The 17000-nt window shown below is 47.0% G+C and overlaps 1 protein-coding gene across 1 annotated transcript; it reads left to right on the top strand.

Moving 5' to 3' along the window:
- On the top strand, nt 1-10732 carry LOC128419870 (F-box only protein 44-like). Its single transcript, XM_053401072.1, has 6 exons — nt 1-347; nt 2215-2484; nt 4096-4276; nt 5136-5231; nt 9302-9416; nt 9851-10732. The coding sequence occupies exons 2-6, from the start codon at nt 2241-2243 to the stop codon at nt 10202-10204; spliced, it is 990 nt and encodes a 329-aa protein (XP_053257047.1). The 5' UTR covers nt 1-347; nt 2215-2240; the 3' UTR covers nt 10205-10732.
- Nucleotides 10733-17000: the final 6268 nt, after the last annotated feature.

The following is a 17000-nucleotide window of genomic DNA, read 5'->3' as shown; positions in this document are numbered from 1 at the left end:
CTTGGGATGAGGTGTGTATGGTCCACGCTCGCCAGTAACCCTTATCCATTTGCAATGGTTTTGTTTTACTGGACGGAACCTCCGGCCACGCCGCTCTTGCCTTTGCAAAGTTGGGTTCGAGATGCGCGTTGGCTCCCTAGAGGCGCGTCATCTGATGCAAATACGCCCCGGCGGGGATTCCCCTCCCGACGAGAGGAATTGATGGCGGTGGGCGGGTCGTTTCTCGGAATTGAGAGCCTGGACTAGGATCGCTTTCGTTTTCTCCCTGCTGCCTGGCGGTGGAGCGGGGCGGAGACCAGACTTGCTCTCGGATGCGCCGCGCGGCTCCTGCGCTCGTTCCAGACCAGGTAAGACTCGGAGGGGATGGGGGGGGGGAGAGAAGCGCATCCAGGAGAGTGGATCTTTCTTTTTACAGATAACATTTGTATTTAAGCGTAATCAATTTTATACATCATGTGATTCCCTGAATCCCCGGGCTTCCCCCGCCCCCCCATGGCTTTCAATATATATCTTTTTTTCTTACTACTGCATCTAATTATATTTATCCAAATTGGTTTATATCCACTTTTAACCCTACAAAATTACATTACAAGTCCTGCTAACGTCTTCAAGTGCTTAAAGTGTTCCTTAAGATATTCTATAAACTTTTCCCATTCCTTAAATTTCTTATCATCTTGGTGTCTGATCTTCCCGGTCAATTTTGCCATTTCGGCATAGTCACCATCTTGATTATCAATTCTTCTTTGGTTGGAGTTTTCTCTTATTTCCACCCCTGGGCGAAAAGCATCCTCGCAGCTGTCGCATACATAAAGAGTATTTCCAGGTCCTTTGGTATTTCTTCAAAGGGTGGATCTTTACAATGGAGCAGGATCTGGGAAGGGCAGCCGACAGGAGTCCGTTTGCACTTGGGCTCTCAGATAGAACTCTGCACATGCTCAAAGTGCTCTGCACAAAGAGGCAGGTTCTGTGGAACGACACCCCTGTAAGGTAGACTAGTATGAGGGAAGATAGAACACACACATGGCCTTTTTTAAAAAAATGTATTGACCCTGACAGGGGTGCCAACTTGAATAAAATGTGGGGGGGAGGGGGCAGGTAAGCCCTGCCCTGCACAATCAGTCACATGATTCAATACCTCAAGGACCGCCTCTTTCCATATGGACCTACCAGGACCCTGAGATCATCTTCTGAGGCCTCCTCCTTGAGAGGTCAGAGGGTGGCAACACGAGAACGGGGCCTTCTCTGCAGTGGCTCCCCGTCTGTGGAATGCTCTCCCCAGGGAAGTTCACCTGGTGTCTTCATTATACACCTTTAGATGCCAGGCAAAAATGTTCCTTTTTAACCAGGCCTTTGGTTGACCTGATCAACATCCCATACCCTTTTAAAACGTGGCTCTTTTTAAGGAGGTATTATTGGGATATTGCTTTTATTTTTAATTTATATACTGTGATCTTTTTATGAGACCTCCGGGAATAGGGCGGTATATATAAGTGAAACTCGAAAAATTAGAATATCGTGGAAAAGTTCATTTATTTCAGTAATTCAACTTAAAAGGTGAAACTAATATATGAGATAGACTCATGACATGCAAAGCGAGATATGTCAAGCCTTTATTTGTTATAATTGTGATGATGAGTCTATCTCATATATACATTTCACCTTTTAAGTTGAAATACTGAAATAAATGAACTTTTCCATGATATTCTAATTTTTTGAGTTTCACCTGTAAATTCAATAAATAATGATGATGCACGGATGCACACCATTTGAATTGCAATGCCCATCAACATTTTTTTTTGGGGGGGGCTTCCTCAAACATTCTATGGGGCAGTGAAGCCCCCTCAATCCCTAGAAGTTGGCTCCTAGTATGGACACTGAGCCAGAGAGATTTGTGCTAGCTGCTCACTATTAAACTGGGAGATCAGTGTCTCCAAGTGAATCAGGAACAGAAGACACAAGTCTTCATGGCATGGCTTTCCACTTCCTGCACCCATCTCGGGGAGAGGGTCATGAATCAGTGGGCAGCATGGCTGGGAAATGCTAAGCTAGATGGATCAATAGGGGTCTGACTAGGTAGAAAGCAGCTGTACTGAAGCACTTAACGCTGCAACATTTTGTTGCAGTACCCCGCTTCTCCTTGCCTATGGCCCACTCGCAGATCTAGTATGTTTGCTCCTTCCCCTTGCTTCCCTCTTTCGTGGTTCATCTCTGCAGGCAGCTGAGACCTCATTGAAGGGAAGATGGCAGCGAACATGGAAAATTTGCCCGAACACCTTCTGTTGGATATCTTGTCTCTGGTTCCAGCAAGCGACCTCATTTGCAATTGCCGGCTGGTCTGCTCTCAGTGGCGGGACTTGGTAGACCTGCCGGTCCTGTGGAAGCGCAAGTTCCAGAAAAGGGACCATGACTCTTCTCCAAAGCCATTGGCTTTCTACATTTTCTCCCGCCTAAAGAAGAACTTAATCAAGAACCCTGATGGTCAAGGTATGTCCCTGTTTATCTGGGAGAATAAAACGCTCCTGGACAGAAATCTAAATTATAAAGCCTTTAGGAACATAGGAAGCTGTCGTACACTGAGTCCCAATATTGGTTCATCTAGCACAGTAATGTCTACACTCGGGCTGGGCGATATAACGTCCAAAACTGGTTTGAAGTTCACATGATGATAATTTTTTCATAATATTTGAGCTGGTAATATATCACGAATCACAGTGTGTGTGAGGGCTAGGTGATATCTGGTTTTCAACATTGGGATAACTCACCACCTAAACACTGCAATGTTACCAGCAGCTAAACCTGACAATATCACCAGCTAAACATTGCAATCTACCACAATGTCTGAAAGAAGGATGGAACTATATACAGAGGCAAACAGGACAATGTCCTGGCAACCGCTACTACGTAGAGGTCTAAAACAGATAAATAACAATATTATCAATCATCTCACACTCTGTTTCATCCGCAGGCAAGCCAAAATGCATCCCAACAGGACTACATCCCAGTGTGGTGTAGTGGTTAAGAGCGGTAGTCTCGTAATCTGGGGAACCGGGTTCGAGTCTCTGCTCCTCCACATGCAGCTGCTGGGTGACCTTGGGCTAGTCACACTTCTCTGAAGTCTCTCAGCCCCACTCACCTCACAGAGTGTTTGTTGTGGGGAAGGAAGGCAAAGGAGAATGTTAGCCGCTTTGAGACTCCTTCAGGTAGTGATAAAGCGGGATATCAAATCCAAGCTCTTCTTTTCTGGCTTTGGGCTTGGCTACCAAATGGTGGTATTCAGGACAATCCAAAATGCGGCGGTGAGTCATAGTGAATACAAATAATCTGGGACTGCCAGACCGCCAGCAGGCCTGCTAGGAGGCAGAAGAGGCAGCAGTGGCAGAAAACCTTGCCATGACTGTGGTATCTATATATCTATCTGTCTGTCTGTCTATCTATCTACACACACACACACAGAGAGAGTACCATATGTATATAAATAATTGCATATTCTAAATAGCCAAGCACCTTGTTTTTTCCAGGTATGGGAACCGAGAGATTGCTGAACTACAACTCCCATCCACCCCAGCAAGCAAGAGAAATGGCCCAGGATGATGGAAATTGTAGTTTAGCAACATCTGGAGGGCCAAAGTTTCCCTACACCTGCTCCTCAGAGTAGACCTGTTGGAATTAATGGACCCAAGGTAATAATGTCAGTTAACTTCAGGGTGTCTACTACTTAATCATGCAAACCAAGGGTGATAATTTAACTATGGTCATTTCTGGACTGCCTGTTTTTTGCCTCTTTATCCTGATTATTTGCCCCACATTTAAGGATACTGGCTATTTATCAAGAAAATTCATTTGTGGGGAGGTTTTATGGCATTGCGTCAAGAAGTCTGATTTTGTTGTGATGCGGGTTGCTTGCACACCGTCGCCAAACCAGCCTAAATCTGAGACCCTGAACTTGCCACTATGCAATTGAGTCCCTCTTGGAAACAGGGACATTCTGAAAGTGGCCTAAGTCATTCTTGTTTTCTTTCTAACCCACGGGCTGCTTCCATGCACTCAAAGCCTCTCCCTTCATTTTCTGTCTCCCCATCACACACACTGCGTCAGATGGCCTGGACTCCTGGGAAATCCAGACACCTGCCGAGGGCCACTGGGAAACTGAGGAACTGTCCATAGAAGACTCAAAAAGTGTCGATGAGATGCTCAGCCCTTATAAAATGGGCTATTTTTGGGAGAATGATGAAGATGCTCCTGTTCAGCTCTACAAATGCTTTGCTGCACGTAATGGGTGAGGAACCTATCATTGTCCAAACTCAAATCCACTTAAAGATGAGGAAAGGGAGTTTTCATTTGCCCTTGTGCGGGTTCTTGTGCTTCACACTGTATTCTGCGTAAGGAGAGCCGCCACCCCCAATCAATATAACCCATAAAAATGCAATGGTCATAAAAAGGTGAAGCAAATTGCATCACCAAATCCTATCAAATGAGCTGTTCTTTTTTTTGTATGGACTAAAGAAGTGTGTGTTGTGGGGAGTGATGAGGGCCAGGCCCCCAGTGGCTTTCCCTTAAAAAGGTTGCTAGCAGACCATCATTCCTTGCCTCTGCATAGGAGGGGGCAAATTTTCTTTCCAGGGAGCTGGAGGTGGCCCACAATAGCCAGTTGCTGAGCCTTTTAGGACACGTGGTCCAAATGCTGTGGGTAAAAGGTAAAGGTCAAGGACCCCTGGACGGTTAAGTACAGTCAAAGGCAACTATGGGGTTGCAACGCTCATCTGGCTTGCAGGCCGAGGGAGCCGGCGTTTGTCCACAGACATCTTTCTGGGTCATGTGGCCAGCAGGACTAGACTGCTTCTGGCGCAACGAAAAACCGTGACTGAAGCCAGAGTGCACGGAAATGCCATTTACCTTCCCGCCGCTGCAGTACCTATTTATCTACTTGCACTGCCGTGCTTTTGAACTGCTAGGTTGGCAGGAGCTGGGACAGAGCAACGGGAGCTCACCCCGTCATGTGGATTTGAACCGCCGACCTTCTGATGGGCGAGCCCAAGAGGCTCAGTGGTTTAGTCCATAGAGCCACCTGCATTCCCCAATGCTGTAGGATAGTGATGGTGATGTGGGGGTAGTGATGGTGTTCCTTAATGTCTCAGGCCCTGCAGCAAATCTCAGCTCATCACCTTGAAGGATGAGGGCTACTGGGATGAACTGATGGATGAAGCCAGACCCATGATTGAGGTGAAGGACTGGTGAGTGCCAAGTGTCCTGTCCAGGCTGGGGCTCAGGGAGGGTGGACACCCCAAACCAAGTTCTCTGCATCTGTGAGATCCCAAGGATAGATGTGGTCCGTGAGTTGGAGGCAGAGGGGAAGGTCTGCTTGGACCTAGGCTTCAGCCCCAGGGCCAGTTGTCTAGAGGAATGAAGGCTGCCATTGGCTATCACTTCCATGGCGGCACAGAGAGGGCAGTGGTTCTCAAGGGTTTCAGTCAGGGCGCATTCCCAGTCTTAGCTGGATTGAACAAGAGACCTTCTGTATGCAAAGCAGATGTTCCAACCACTGAGCTACTGCCAATTAGGGATTGCAGTTTTTCTCCGCTTATTTAGAGTGGCATCCAGTCCAAATTAGTTACCACATGTGTTCATCAGGAAGGCACTGGAACCCATCTTTTAGTTTTATTTTGAATGTTAATGAGACACTTCCTAATATTGAGTCTCTTTACTTCCCTGACCAAAGATACCCAGAAATATAAAAATGCCGGTACCAAGATCCAGTCCTTTTTTACTGGGGGGACGCAGGGGTACACATATCCCTAAGGTAAACTATTGGATACGAAACCAAGAAACACCAGGACTGGTTTGATGAGAATGACAGTGAGATTGAACGCATGATTGACAAGAAAAGGAAGGCCATTCAGATCTGGCAAAGAGATAGAAACTGTGCCACTAAGAATAAACCTATGCCAACGCTAAGGCTGAGGTTCAAAGAAGAACCAGAGAACTAAAAAACACCTGGTGGATAAAAAAAGCTCAAGAGATCCAGCACTTAGCTGACATTCATGATGCACAGAGTTTCTTTAAAGCCACAAAGAACATCTATGGGCCTATGCCCTCTATGCTCAGCAGAGGGTATCACACTTCTAAAAGATAAAGAAGCCATTGCACTGTGCTGGAAAGAATGTTACCAACATCTCCTTAACCGCAACTCCCCTGTAGTGGCTGAGATCGTCTCACAAATTCCGCATAAAGAAGTTAGAGATGAGCTTGCAGTATCTCCAAATCTGGGAGAGTTGTGTACAGCTATTAACCAAATGAAAAACAACAAAGCCAGTGGACCTGATGGGATACCTGCTGAAATCTTCAAAGTGGGTGGAATTGAACTTGCACAACAACTTCACAAGCTCATCGAAAAAAATCTTCAGTATGCTGATGACAACGTAGTGTGCGCACGCTTAGAGAATGACCTCAAAACCATGCTAAATATCTTTGCAGAAGCTTATCACCCAAAAAGCTTATCGCTCAACATCCAAAATCCAAAGTGCTGCACCAGCAAGTACAATATAACCCCTCTGCAGCGCCACAAATCCAACTCAGTGGTGTAATGTTGGAAAATGTTGATCACTTTCCTACCTAGGCAGTTATCTTTCCACAAGGGCCAACAATTAATGCCGAAATCCAGCATCGCCTGAGCTCTGCAAGTGCGGATTTCTTCCGATTGCAGTGCAGAGTGTTTAAGGACTGGGACATTTGCAGGGAAACCAAAATGCTTGTTTACAAAGCTATTGTACTACCAACCTTACTATATGCTTGTGAAACATGGACCACTTATAAACACCATCTCCAACTCCTCGAAAGATTCCATCAACGGTGTCTCTGAAAAATTTTACACATCACTTGGGAAGACAGGTGAACTAATATCAGTGTACTGGAAGAAGCAAATATCACCCTTGTTGAAGCAATGATTCTTCAACATCAGCTTTGTTGGACTGGTCATGTTGTGCGGATGCCTGACACTGGGCAACAATTTTTTTACTTTTTGAATGTTGTCTAGATTTCTACAACTGATTTAGGGTATTTTTGCACTGCTGAATCAGGAAATGGCATCCGTTTCTCTCCATCAGGTCAGGTTTACTGTAAACTGAATGGTGGGCATTGATAAAGGTAAGTACACATAAATTGCATGTTGCTTCACCATTTTACAAACTTCAGGGCTTGAACTTCCGTTTCTTGGAACTCCTGGAATGCTCAGCGGCAGGGAGGTCTCTCTTCAGAGTCCAACAGTAGTCAACCATTATGACTGCGTCCCAGCGACCCTGATACCTGGTCTCCATCTCTTTCATGTCCTGATGGAATCTCTCCCCCTGCTCGTCACTCATTGAACCCAGGTTCTCAGGAAACCGGTCCATATGTGAAAATAGGTAGTGCATCTTGACGCTCATGTTGCAGCCCAGGTTTCTGAAAGCAGTCAGCATGTTGTTGACAAGTTCTGCATAGTTTCTGGCCTTATTGTTGCCAAGAAAGTTCTTCACTACCAGAACAAATGCCTTCCACGCTTCCAGTTCCACTTCGTTCATTGAGTTTCCAAACTCTGGATCTCTGATGAGCTGACGGATCTGAGGACCGTCAAAGATGCCAGCTTTCAACTTCTCCATGGTCAATCCTGGAAAAGCCTGGCACAAGTAAGTGAAGCAGTCACCATCCTTGTCCAGAGCCTTGGTGAACTGCTTGATTAAGCCGAGCTTGATGTGCAGTGGTGGGAAGAGTATTCTGTCTCTGTCCACCAGAGGGTCGTTCATGACATTCCTTTCTTTCCAAGGCACCAATTCCTCCTGCACAGGCCAGTCCTTCTTCGTGTAATGCTGAGCACGGTCCCTACTATCCCACATGCACAGAAAACATGGGTACTAGGTGAAGCCAGACTGTTGTCCCAACAAAAAGTTCACCATCTTCAGGTCAACACAAATAAACCACTTATGCTGATCATAACCAATTTTCTCCAGCACATACTTCACCGCTTCATAGTTCTCCTTCAGTGTACTCGAGTGAGCCAGGGGTATAGAGGCAAACTGGTTGCCGTTGTGTAGCAGAACACATTTTAGTGATCGCTTGCTGCTGTCAATGAACAGTCTCCAATCTTTGGGTTCGTACTGTGGCACTCCAAGCGTGAGCAGAAGCTGTGCAATATCTGCACAGTACACCAAGTCCTTCTCTTCCGAGAAAAAACTGAGATTTTATGACTTCAAACTGATCCCTTTTTGACATAATCACCCAGAACTATCGGACCTGAATACTTATTGTCATTAAAATAATCATTTCCAATCAAAACAATTATTCGACATGGCATTTATCCCCACCAACTTCTTCTAAAATGCTCCACACAAGCGTACATGTGAACAAAAACGTAAAAAAACAACATGTGGCCATAGCTCAAAAACTTGACCTGATTGAGCAAAACCAATGTGATTTTTGGATTCAGCGCATCAGATTCGTCCTAAATCAACTGAAAAAACACAGACAACAAATTTGTTGTTGACCAGTGAATTATTATCTTCCAAAGCAACTACTCTATTCTGAACTTAAAAATGGAAAGCATAATGCTGGTGGTCAACAAAAGAGGTTTAAAGACCGTCTCAAGGGAAATCTAAAAAAATGTAGTATAAACACTGACAACCGGGAAACATTGGCCTGCGAGTGGTCCAGTTGGAGAACAGCCTTTACCAAAGGTGTCATGGGCTTTGAAGACACTCAAACTCAGGACACAAAGGAGAAACGTGCTAGGAGGAAGGCATGCTTGGCAAACTCTCACCGTGATCAACTCCCGCCCAGAAACCTATGTCCCCACTGTGGAAGGATGTGTGGATCCAGAATTGGCCTCCACAGTCACTTTCGGACTCATTGTTAAAACCATGTTTATGGAAGACAATCTTACTTGGCTATGAGTGATTGCCAAAGAAGAAGAAGAAGAAGATACCCCTAAACATGTGAATCTAACGGGAGAAGAAACTAAAAAAAATGTAGCTTCTTCTCTAGCACGGTGAATAGTCAGCTGTGTAATATGAAGTAATACATGTTCTTTGTACTTTTGTCCACTTACTGTATTTATTTCCCCTGATTTGAAGTATAACATGGTGATTTTATTGAGTCAAAATGAGAGTACCCCTAAACATTTTTTTAGGGAAAAAAGCACTGCCAAGATCTCTCTCAATCACCATGTTGTAGTGGAAGAAACAGTGGCGGTTGACGTGCCCAGCTGGACCTCAATTTGTCCCAGGCTCATATACAGTAATTTATCTCTCTTCCTCCCCCCCCCCAAAAAAAACAGCTTTTCAAGTGGGTATGATTCATGCTATGCACTGACTGTGAAGCTGTTGTCTGCAGACTCTGAAGTCCTTAAAGAACATCAATATGAAGAACCTTGTGTGTCAAAGTGGTTTCCGGTGAGCTGAGCCTGAGTAGAAAATGCAAGCTTTGTTAAATTAGTGGAGGGTGGTCTATGAGGGTGAAAGGGGTCCCACCAACCTCTGTCTGCTACGACGTGCAGGCCTTCTTGTGTAAATATTTCATAAAAGAGATATACCACTAGATTGTAGAAAACCTCAAAGTGTCTTATTGACAAGCAGCTCAGCTGCTTGACTACCTGCGAGCTTCCTCTTGCTTAACATCAGGCAAGAGGAGAATGGGGACAAAACTAGACTTTGTTGACTGCCTCTGCCTCTCCTTGGCTCTGGCTCCCCCTGCTGTTGACTTCCCCCCTTCCGCCCCTCCAGACACAGCTGTGGGGGGAGAAGTTCCATCCTGGAAGGGGTAGTTTCTTCTCTGCATCCTCCCCCAGACCCAGCAGCCTCCTCCTCCCTTTCTCTCTCCTCTTCAGGTTTCACGCACTATTTACAACTACCCTCAAGGTGTCCGTCATATCCTCTTTGAACACAAAGTGCTCACGCTTACGGAAGTCTTTCCATACCTCTTCCCAGAGCAAGGCCCAAGTGAAGACGGGGAGCCATCCTGGCGTGGGATGAAGGTGTTGCAAAGTAGCATCACACTTCACCCACCACCAGTGGCAGAAGAAATGGATGACGATTACTACGACTACCACTACAGAGATTACTCCGATTCATTGGAGCATTTCAGCGGTGACGAATTGCCTTATGAGTTTTTTTACAGTGCGTCCGGTTGTGATTCGTGGTACAATGATGACTGGTACAATGATGACCGCTCCTCTCCTTAACGCCATCATCCCTTCTCTCATCTGCGCTAAATTTTGCACCCAGTTGTAGCTTCGGTTTAGGGTGCTCTTTGCTTCTCTCAACCTGTATCTTTTGCAGATGCTCTGTTTCTACATATCTGTGATCTAGAAGCATGTCTGAATATGAAAACAAGGCAAGAGATGGGTGTGGCGTTTGCCTCCTAGGATGGGACATAAGGAAAGGGTTAAATGAGTGTGATGTGTTTGGCCAGTGGGAAGGCAAGGGGAGGAGTAAAAGTTAGAGTGGGAGGTTTTGAAAAGTCAGTTGAGTTTTGGGAGTTGGAGAAGGAAGAGGAAGGAATAGGCAGTGGGTTGGTTGAGTTGTATTGTGAGAGAGTGAGAGGAATTGTTAGGTGGAGTCAGATAGCTGGAATAATCAGTTTGAAGTTGTTAGAAACGTATAGGACAGCAAAGGAACTAAGATTAATAAACTGACAAGAAAAATTAACTGAAACCATACGCTTGTTCCTGCATTTAAAAATAAACTTGATTATTTGTTAATGTTAACAACTGTCTGGACTCCATGTGTCCCTGGGAGAAACGGGGTGGTGGCAGCAAAGTAAGCAATCACAGTGGTGGCACAGGGTCAGTAGACTGTCAGACGTCCGGGGGCCCTGTGTGATTGCAACAGTGGGCTGGCTAGGAGGCTGGTGAAAACTGACTCTCTATTTTTTATTTTTTAAGTGAGATGGTTTTGGGATAGCAAGGGGTCCTCTTCTCCCACCCCCATTGGATAGGGCACGTCGCAACGCTGGGTGGCAACCAGAACTTCTTTTCTGCAGATCATGGCATCAGGGACACTGGCATAGATGGATCTAAAAAGAGACCCCCTATTTTAACCCTGTGTGTTGAACCAAAGGTGAACCGTTCCAGAAACTCTGCTAATGCCATCTTAATTGGGAAACACTGACCTGCGAGCGCTCCACTTGGAAATCAGCCTTTACCAAATGTGTCTTGGGCTTTGAAGACACTCGAACTCGGGATGCAAGGGCGAAATGTGACCTGGATTCAGGAACTAATTAACCATCAAAATAGAATGACCAGGCTGCCCGGGTAATCCAGTCAGTGACCATTAACAGGTTTCCTGCAAGACAAGATTCTGCTGTAGACCGCCCCTTCTGTAATGTATGTATGATGTATTGCAGGGTGGCCTTAAGCTTACAGGGTGGCAATTTCAAAAAGTCTATATAAGGGTTTGCACACCATTGTTCTGGGTTCCTCCTGGTGCAACTGGACTTCTCCGCGACCCTTCCCCTCTGCAGGGAGGTGGGACCAATTCGGATGGTCCGCCCACGCCACTTAATGGATTCAAATGGTTTCCAGAGAGTGGTAGGGGATGCTTTATCCCATGTTGATGGCCTTTCAGCTGATTCCCTGGTGGCCCGCTGGAATGCGGAGTTAACCAGGGCTATCGACTGTCTGGCTCCGAAGCGCCCTCTCCGATTGCATGGAGCCCGGACAGCCCCGTGGTTTTCTTCGGAGCTGAGGGCGATGAAACAATCGCTGAGACGGCTAGAGCATCGGTGGCAGAAAACTCACTCCGAATCTGACTGGACACAGGTTAGAGCTCAACGTTGAGCCTACCAAGTGGCGATAGCGACGGCGAAGAAGACTTTCTTCACCGCCTCTATTGCATCTGCAGAAAATAGTAGCAAGAGACTCTTTCAGGTGGTTCGCAATTTAACGGAACCACCTTTACCACCAGAGCCTTGTAAAGACCCCAAGATCTCCTGCAACGATTTTGCAAAGTTTTTTGCAGATAAAATCACTCATATTTGGAAGGAGCTAGACACCACCGTGGGAGCAGGGCTGGGGCGGGAGAGTGCTAGAGCTCTGTCTGGTCAAGTTGCATGGAATCAATTTCAATCCGTTACCCCCGAGGATGTGGACAGGCTGCTTGGACGCAAGAAACCAACCACCTGTCTCCTTGATCCTTGCCCATCCTGGCTAATAAAAGCAAGCCGGGAAGGGCTGGGCGATGGGCTCTGCGGGGTGGTGAATGCTTCCCTCTGTGAGGGAACATTCCCAGATCCGCTGAAAGAGGCGGTCATTAAACCGCTTCTTAAAAAACCATCTTTAGATGCGGCCACGATGGCCAACTATCGCCCAGTCTGAAATCTTCCATTCTTGGGCAAGGTGATTGAGCGTGTGGTTGCTGAACAACTCCAGGCACGCCTGGAGGATGCGGACCATTTGGATCCCTTCCAATCGGGATTCAGGCCTCATCATGGGACTGAAACTGCCTTGGTCGCGCTGGTTGATGATCTCCGGCGAGCTAGGGACAAAGGTGAGAGTTGTTTCCTAGTTCTGCTGGATCTCTCAGCGGCCTTTGATACAATCGACCATAACATCCTTCTGGACCGTCTTGAGGGGCTGGGAGCTGGGGGCACTGTTATACAGTGGTTTCGCACCTTCCTCCTGGGCCGTGTTCAGAAAGTGGTGGTGGGGGATGAGTGTTCAGACCCCTGGGCTCTCACTTGTGGGGTGCCTCAGGGTTCCGTCCTCTCCCCCATGCTTTTTAACATCTATATGAAGCCACTAGGAGAGATCATCAGGGGGTTTGGACTGGGTTTCCATCAATATGCAGATGATACCCAGCTCTACCTCTCTTTCAAATCAGAACCAGTGAAGGCGGTGAAGGTCCTGTGTGAGTGCCTGGAGGCAGTTGGAGGATGGATGGCGGCTAATGGATTGAATCCTGACAAGACAGAAGTACTGTTTTGGGGGGACAGGGGGCGGGCTGGTGTGGAGGACTCCCTGGTCCTGAATAGGGTAACTGTGCCCCTGAAGGACCAGGTGCGCAGCCTGGGAGTCATTTTGGACTCACAGCTGTCCATGGAGGTGCAGGTCAATTCTGTGTCCAGGGCAGCTGTCTACCAACTCCACCTGGTACGCAGGCTGAGACCCTACCTGCCCGCGGACTGTCTTGCCAGAGTGGTGCATGCTCTGGTCATCTCCCGCTTGGACTACTGCAATGCGCTCTACGTGGGGCTACCTTTGAAAGTGACTCGGAAACTACAACTAATCCAGAATGCGGCAGCTAGACTGGTGACTGGGGGCGGCCACCGAGACCTCATAACACCGGTCTTGAAAGACCTACATTGGCTCCCAGTACGTTTCCGAGCACAATTCAAAGTGTTGGTGCTGACCTTTAAAGCCCTAAACGGCCTCGGCCCAGTATACCTGAAGGAGCGTCTCCACCCCTATCATTCTGCCCGGATGCTGAGGTCCAGCGCCGAGGGCCTTCTGGCGGTTCCCTCATTGTGAGAAGCAAAGCTACAGGGAACCAGGCAGAGGGCCTTCTCGGTAGTGGCGCCCGCCCTGTGGAACGCCCTCCCATCAGATGTCAAAGTGATAAATAACTACCTGACATTCAGAAGACATCTTAAGGCAGCCCTGTTCAGGGAAGTTTTTAATGTATGATATTTTAGTGTATTTTTGGTTTCTATGGAAGCCACCCAGAGTGGCTGGGGAAACCCAGCCAGATGGGTGGGGTACAAATAATAAATTATTATTATTATTATTATTATTATTATTATTATTATTATTATTACTACTATTCCCTCCTGCGTGTCATGAGTGGGGACCCTGTTGCAACAGTTGAATAAAGATCAGGCTTACTAGCTGCTTTGCTTCTCAATATTCTCTGGTTGGCCTCTGTTCTTTTCTCCTACCGGTAGTGAACCCACTTAAGGACTCTGTACGGGCTCTTGGGTACCCCGTAAGGGGAAAAGGGTAGATTTTGTTTACAACACCAGCACTGTGATGTTAAGTATGAGATAGATGTGGGACAGAAGCCCCAGTACGATGCATAAACAATGAAAAGGACTTATTTTGTTGGTCTTAGTTCTTCAAGTTGCAGTTCCTAGCTGGGGGTGGGGATGGAGATATAGAGGCCTCAGATATAGAATAAATGTTTGTATGGAATTGAGAGCTGGACCATAAAGAAGCTGATCATCGAAGAATTGATGCTTTTGAATTATGGTGCTGGAGGAGATTCTTGAGAGTCCCATGGACTGCAAGAAGATCAAACCTCTCCATTCTGAAGGAAATCAGCCCTGAGTGCTCACTGGAAGGACAGATCATGAAGCTGAAGCTCCAATACTTTGGCCACCTCATGAGAAGAGAAGACTCCCTGGAAAAGACCCTGATGTTGGTGTGATAAGAATTTTAAGGTCTTGGATATATCTTAAATGTTCATAAATGTACCAACCAAGCACCTACATAGATCAGCACAGGAAACCCAACCTGAAACCATTTTTGATTCCCAAACTGACCAAATGTTTTCTCTGCAAGGTCAAAGGAAAATGGAAAAGCCTCCCCATTGTCTTTTCCTTCACAAATCCTGTCTTAAGGGTATGTCTGTCTGTGTTTGAATAGGGTGAGCCTGTGACCTGGCTCAGGAACTAAGTACAGTGGTACCTCGGGTTAAGTACTTAATTCGTTCTGGAGGTCCGTTCTTAACCTGAAACTGTTCTTAACCTGAAGCACCACTTTAGCTAATGGGGCCTCCTGCTGCTGCCGCACCGCTGGAGCACGATTTCTGTTCTCATCCTGAAGCAAAGTTCTTTACCTGAGGTACTATTTCTGGGTTAGCGGAGTCTGTAACCTGAAGTGTCAGTAACCTGAGGTACCACTGTATATGTGTTTGCCTTGTACAGTTATGAAAATATATATATGACCTTAACATTCTTATAACAATATAGGAAGATATACAGTGACTTCTGGTGCCCATAGAGAGCGATATGGTGACAGGCAGAGAGGTCAGCAGTAGTTGGCACCAGAAGTGGCGATAGGCAGAGCTGACTGATTGCGGTTTTGTTCCCCATATCCTCCCTGATGAGATTCACTAGGAGAAACATTGAGACCAAGGAGGAGGAAGGCGACAGATAGCTCCACCCCCCCTGGCCCACTTAAAAGCTAGAAAGCGGGTGCACTGAGAAGTTGGGGTGCCCCACTTCCCCTCATTGACCATCCACCGCTGCTTGTTTGTATGTACTCCTTTTCTCAGGCACCTGCTGTCTCCCCCCACCCCATCATAAAAAACCCCCAGCCCCTGTTTCCACCTCCTTTGCTCTCCCTCCAACACCTTCCTTCTGGGCTGCCTCCGCCTCCTTTCCTTTCATGTTTAGGTGATAAGGTAAAGGGACCCCTGACCATTAGTCGTGGCCGACTCTGGGGTTGCAGCGTTCATCTCGCTTTACTGGCCGAGGGAGCCGGCGTACAGCTTCCGGGTCATGTGCCAGCATGACTAAGCCGCTTCTGGCGAACCAGAGCAGTGCACGGAAACACCGTTTACCTTCCTGCCAGAGTGGTACCTATTTATCTACTTGCACTTTGACGTGCTTTCAAACTGCTAGGTGGGCAGGAGCAGGGACCGAACAATGGGAGCTCACTGTTAGGATATTTCCGTTCCACCTTAAAAGGGAGCAGGCTTTGTGAGTCACAGAGTCTGCGTATTTCCTGTTCACAGGATGTTTATGTTTTCAGTTGCTTTCGTTTCCTCTTTCTTGCCTGAGCAGCTGGAGCAGGCGGTCATGTTTTTCTTTGTTCTGACCAACGCTGAATAAACTGTAAATATGCTCTCCTGCTGTGCATCTTTTGCTGTGTGAATTCTGCTGATAGAGTGTGCACCAGCCTAAGAATGTGGCAATCTATTCTTGAGGCTTCGTGTCGCTAATTGCTGATACTGCGTGTCTACGGGAGATCAATGGATCGTCCGGCAGGAGCTTGGGGGCTCAGATGGACTTTGTCTCCCTGGCAGTATCCCAACACTCACCCCGTCACGGGGATTTGAACCGCCGACCTTCTGATCGGCAAATCCTAGGCTCTGTGGTTTAACCCGCAGCACCACTGCGTTTAGGTGATACACTGTTGCTAATCCGAGCAGAAGGTTTCTGGAATCATGCAAATAGGTGTTTGAACAGGTTTTTTTTATTACTTGTATATACATCCTCCTGCCTCCACTATCACAAAACAGCAAAACAGAGATCTTTTTGAGATGTGCCAAAACAGTGTCTGCATTTTTTTTCCCCAGCAAAAGGAGCAAACACCAGACAAGCACAGGCACTTTCAGTAGCAAAGCGGCGAGAAAGGCTGCCCCCTGCTGGTGAGGAGGAGGGCATGATTTTAACTGTCTCCACACACCTGTGGAAAAGAAATGTTAGCAGACGGACGTTAAGACCCTGAAAACAGGTTTGCCCCTCCTGGAGAAAAAGCTTTACAATGGGACATGCCGATCTTAATAGAGCCATAAGGGCAGGAGTCTTAGGTTGGGCTGAAGCTAAGGCCTCTCGCCACACAACTGCCCCCTACCCAGGTCAGAGCCTGAAGGCATAAAACTCCTGGTATCTGATGGAAAGTCCATCCAGCTCTAACTTCCCACAGCAGACAACCAGATTCCTCCCATTTGCTGCTGTTTTGGCCCAGCGAGAAGTATTTGGAGGTAGACTGCGTCTAAAGCTGGAGGTTCCATTTTTTTTGTCATTGCAGCTGATGCATCCATTCATAGAATTCACCACCACCATAAAGTTGGTCTGACTTGCTCTCTAAAGCCGGAGGACATGGCCACATCCTTGCAATAACCAGTGATCCGGAAATCCTGGCCCAACCCGCCACCTTGTGGAACGAACCCGCTACATCGCTGCTTGCAGCCTAGCCAGGAATAGCAGAGAACACCTGAAAGTTGGGTTTGCATACAGACATACATGGAAATGGAGAGAATGATCCAGCTTGCCATCCGCCCAGCCACCAATACAAACCGACGACATCACCTTAG

This window comes from Podarcis raffonei, chromosome 8 (genome assembly GCF_027172205.1).
Source record: "Podarcis raffonei isolate rPodRaf1 chromosome 8, rPodRaf1.pri, whole genome shotgun sequence".
In the NCBI taxonomy this organism is placed as follows: Eukaryota; Metazoa; Chordata; class Lepidosauria; order Squamata; family Lacertidae; genus Podarcis; species Podarcis raffonei.
Note: the sequence above shows the minus strand (reverse complement) of the source record. Positions and strands in the feature narration are given on the sequence as shown.

What these genes read in the sequence shown, in the direction of transcription:
- LOC128419870 (XM_053401072.1), top strand. Translation starts at nt 2,241, where the DNA reads ATGGCAGCGAACATGGAAAATTTGCCCGAACACCTTCTGTTGGATATC. An exon ending in ATGATTGAGGTGAAGGACTG is followed by an intron (nt 5,232 to 9,301) that starts GTGAGTGCCAAG and finishes CAAAAAAAACAG; the next exon opens with CTTTTCAAGTGGGTATGATT. An exon ending in GTGTGTCAAAGTGGTTTCCG is followed by an intron (nt 9,417 to 9,850) that starts GTGAGCTGAGCC and finishes TCTCCTCTTCAG; the next exon opens with GTTTCACGCACTATTTACAA.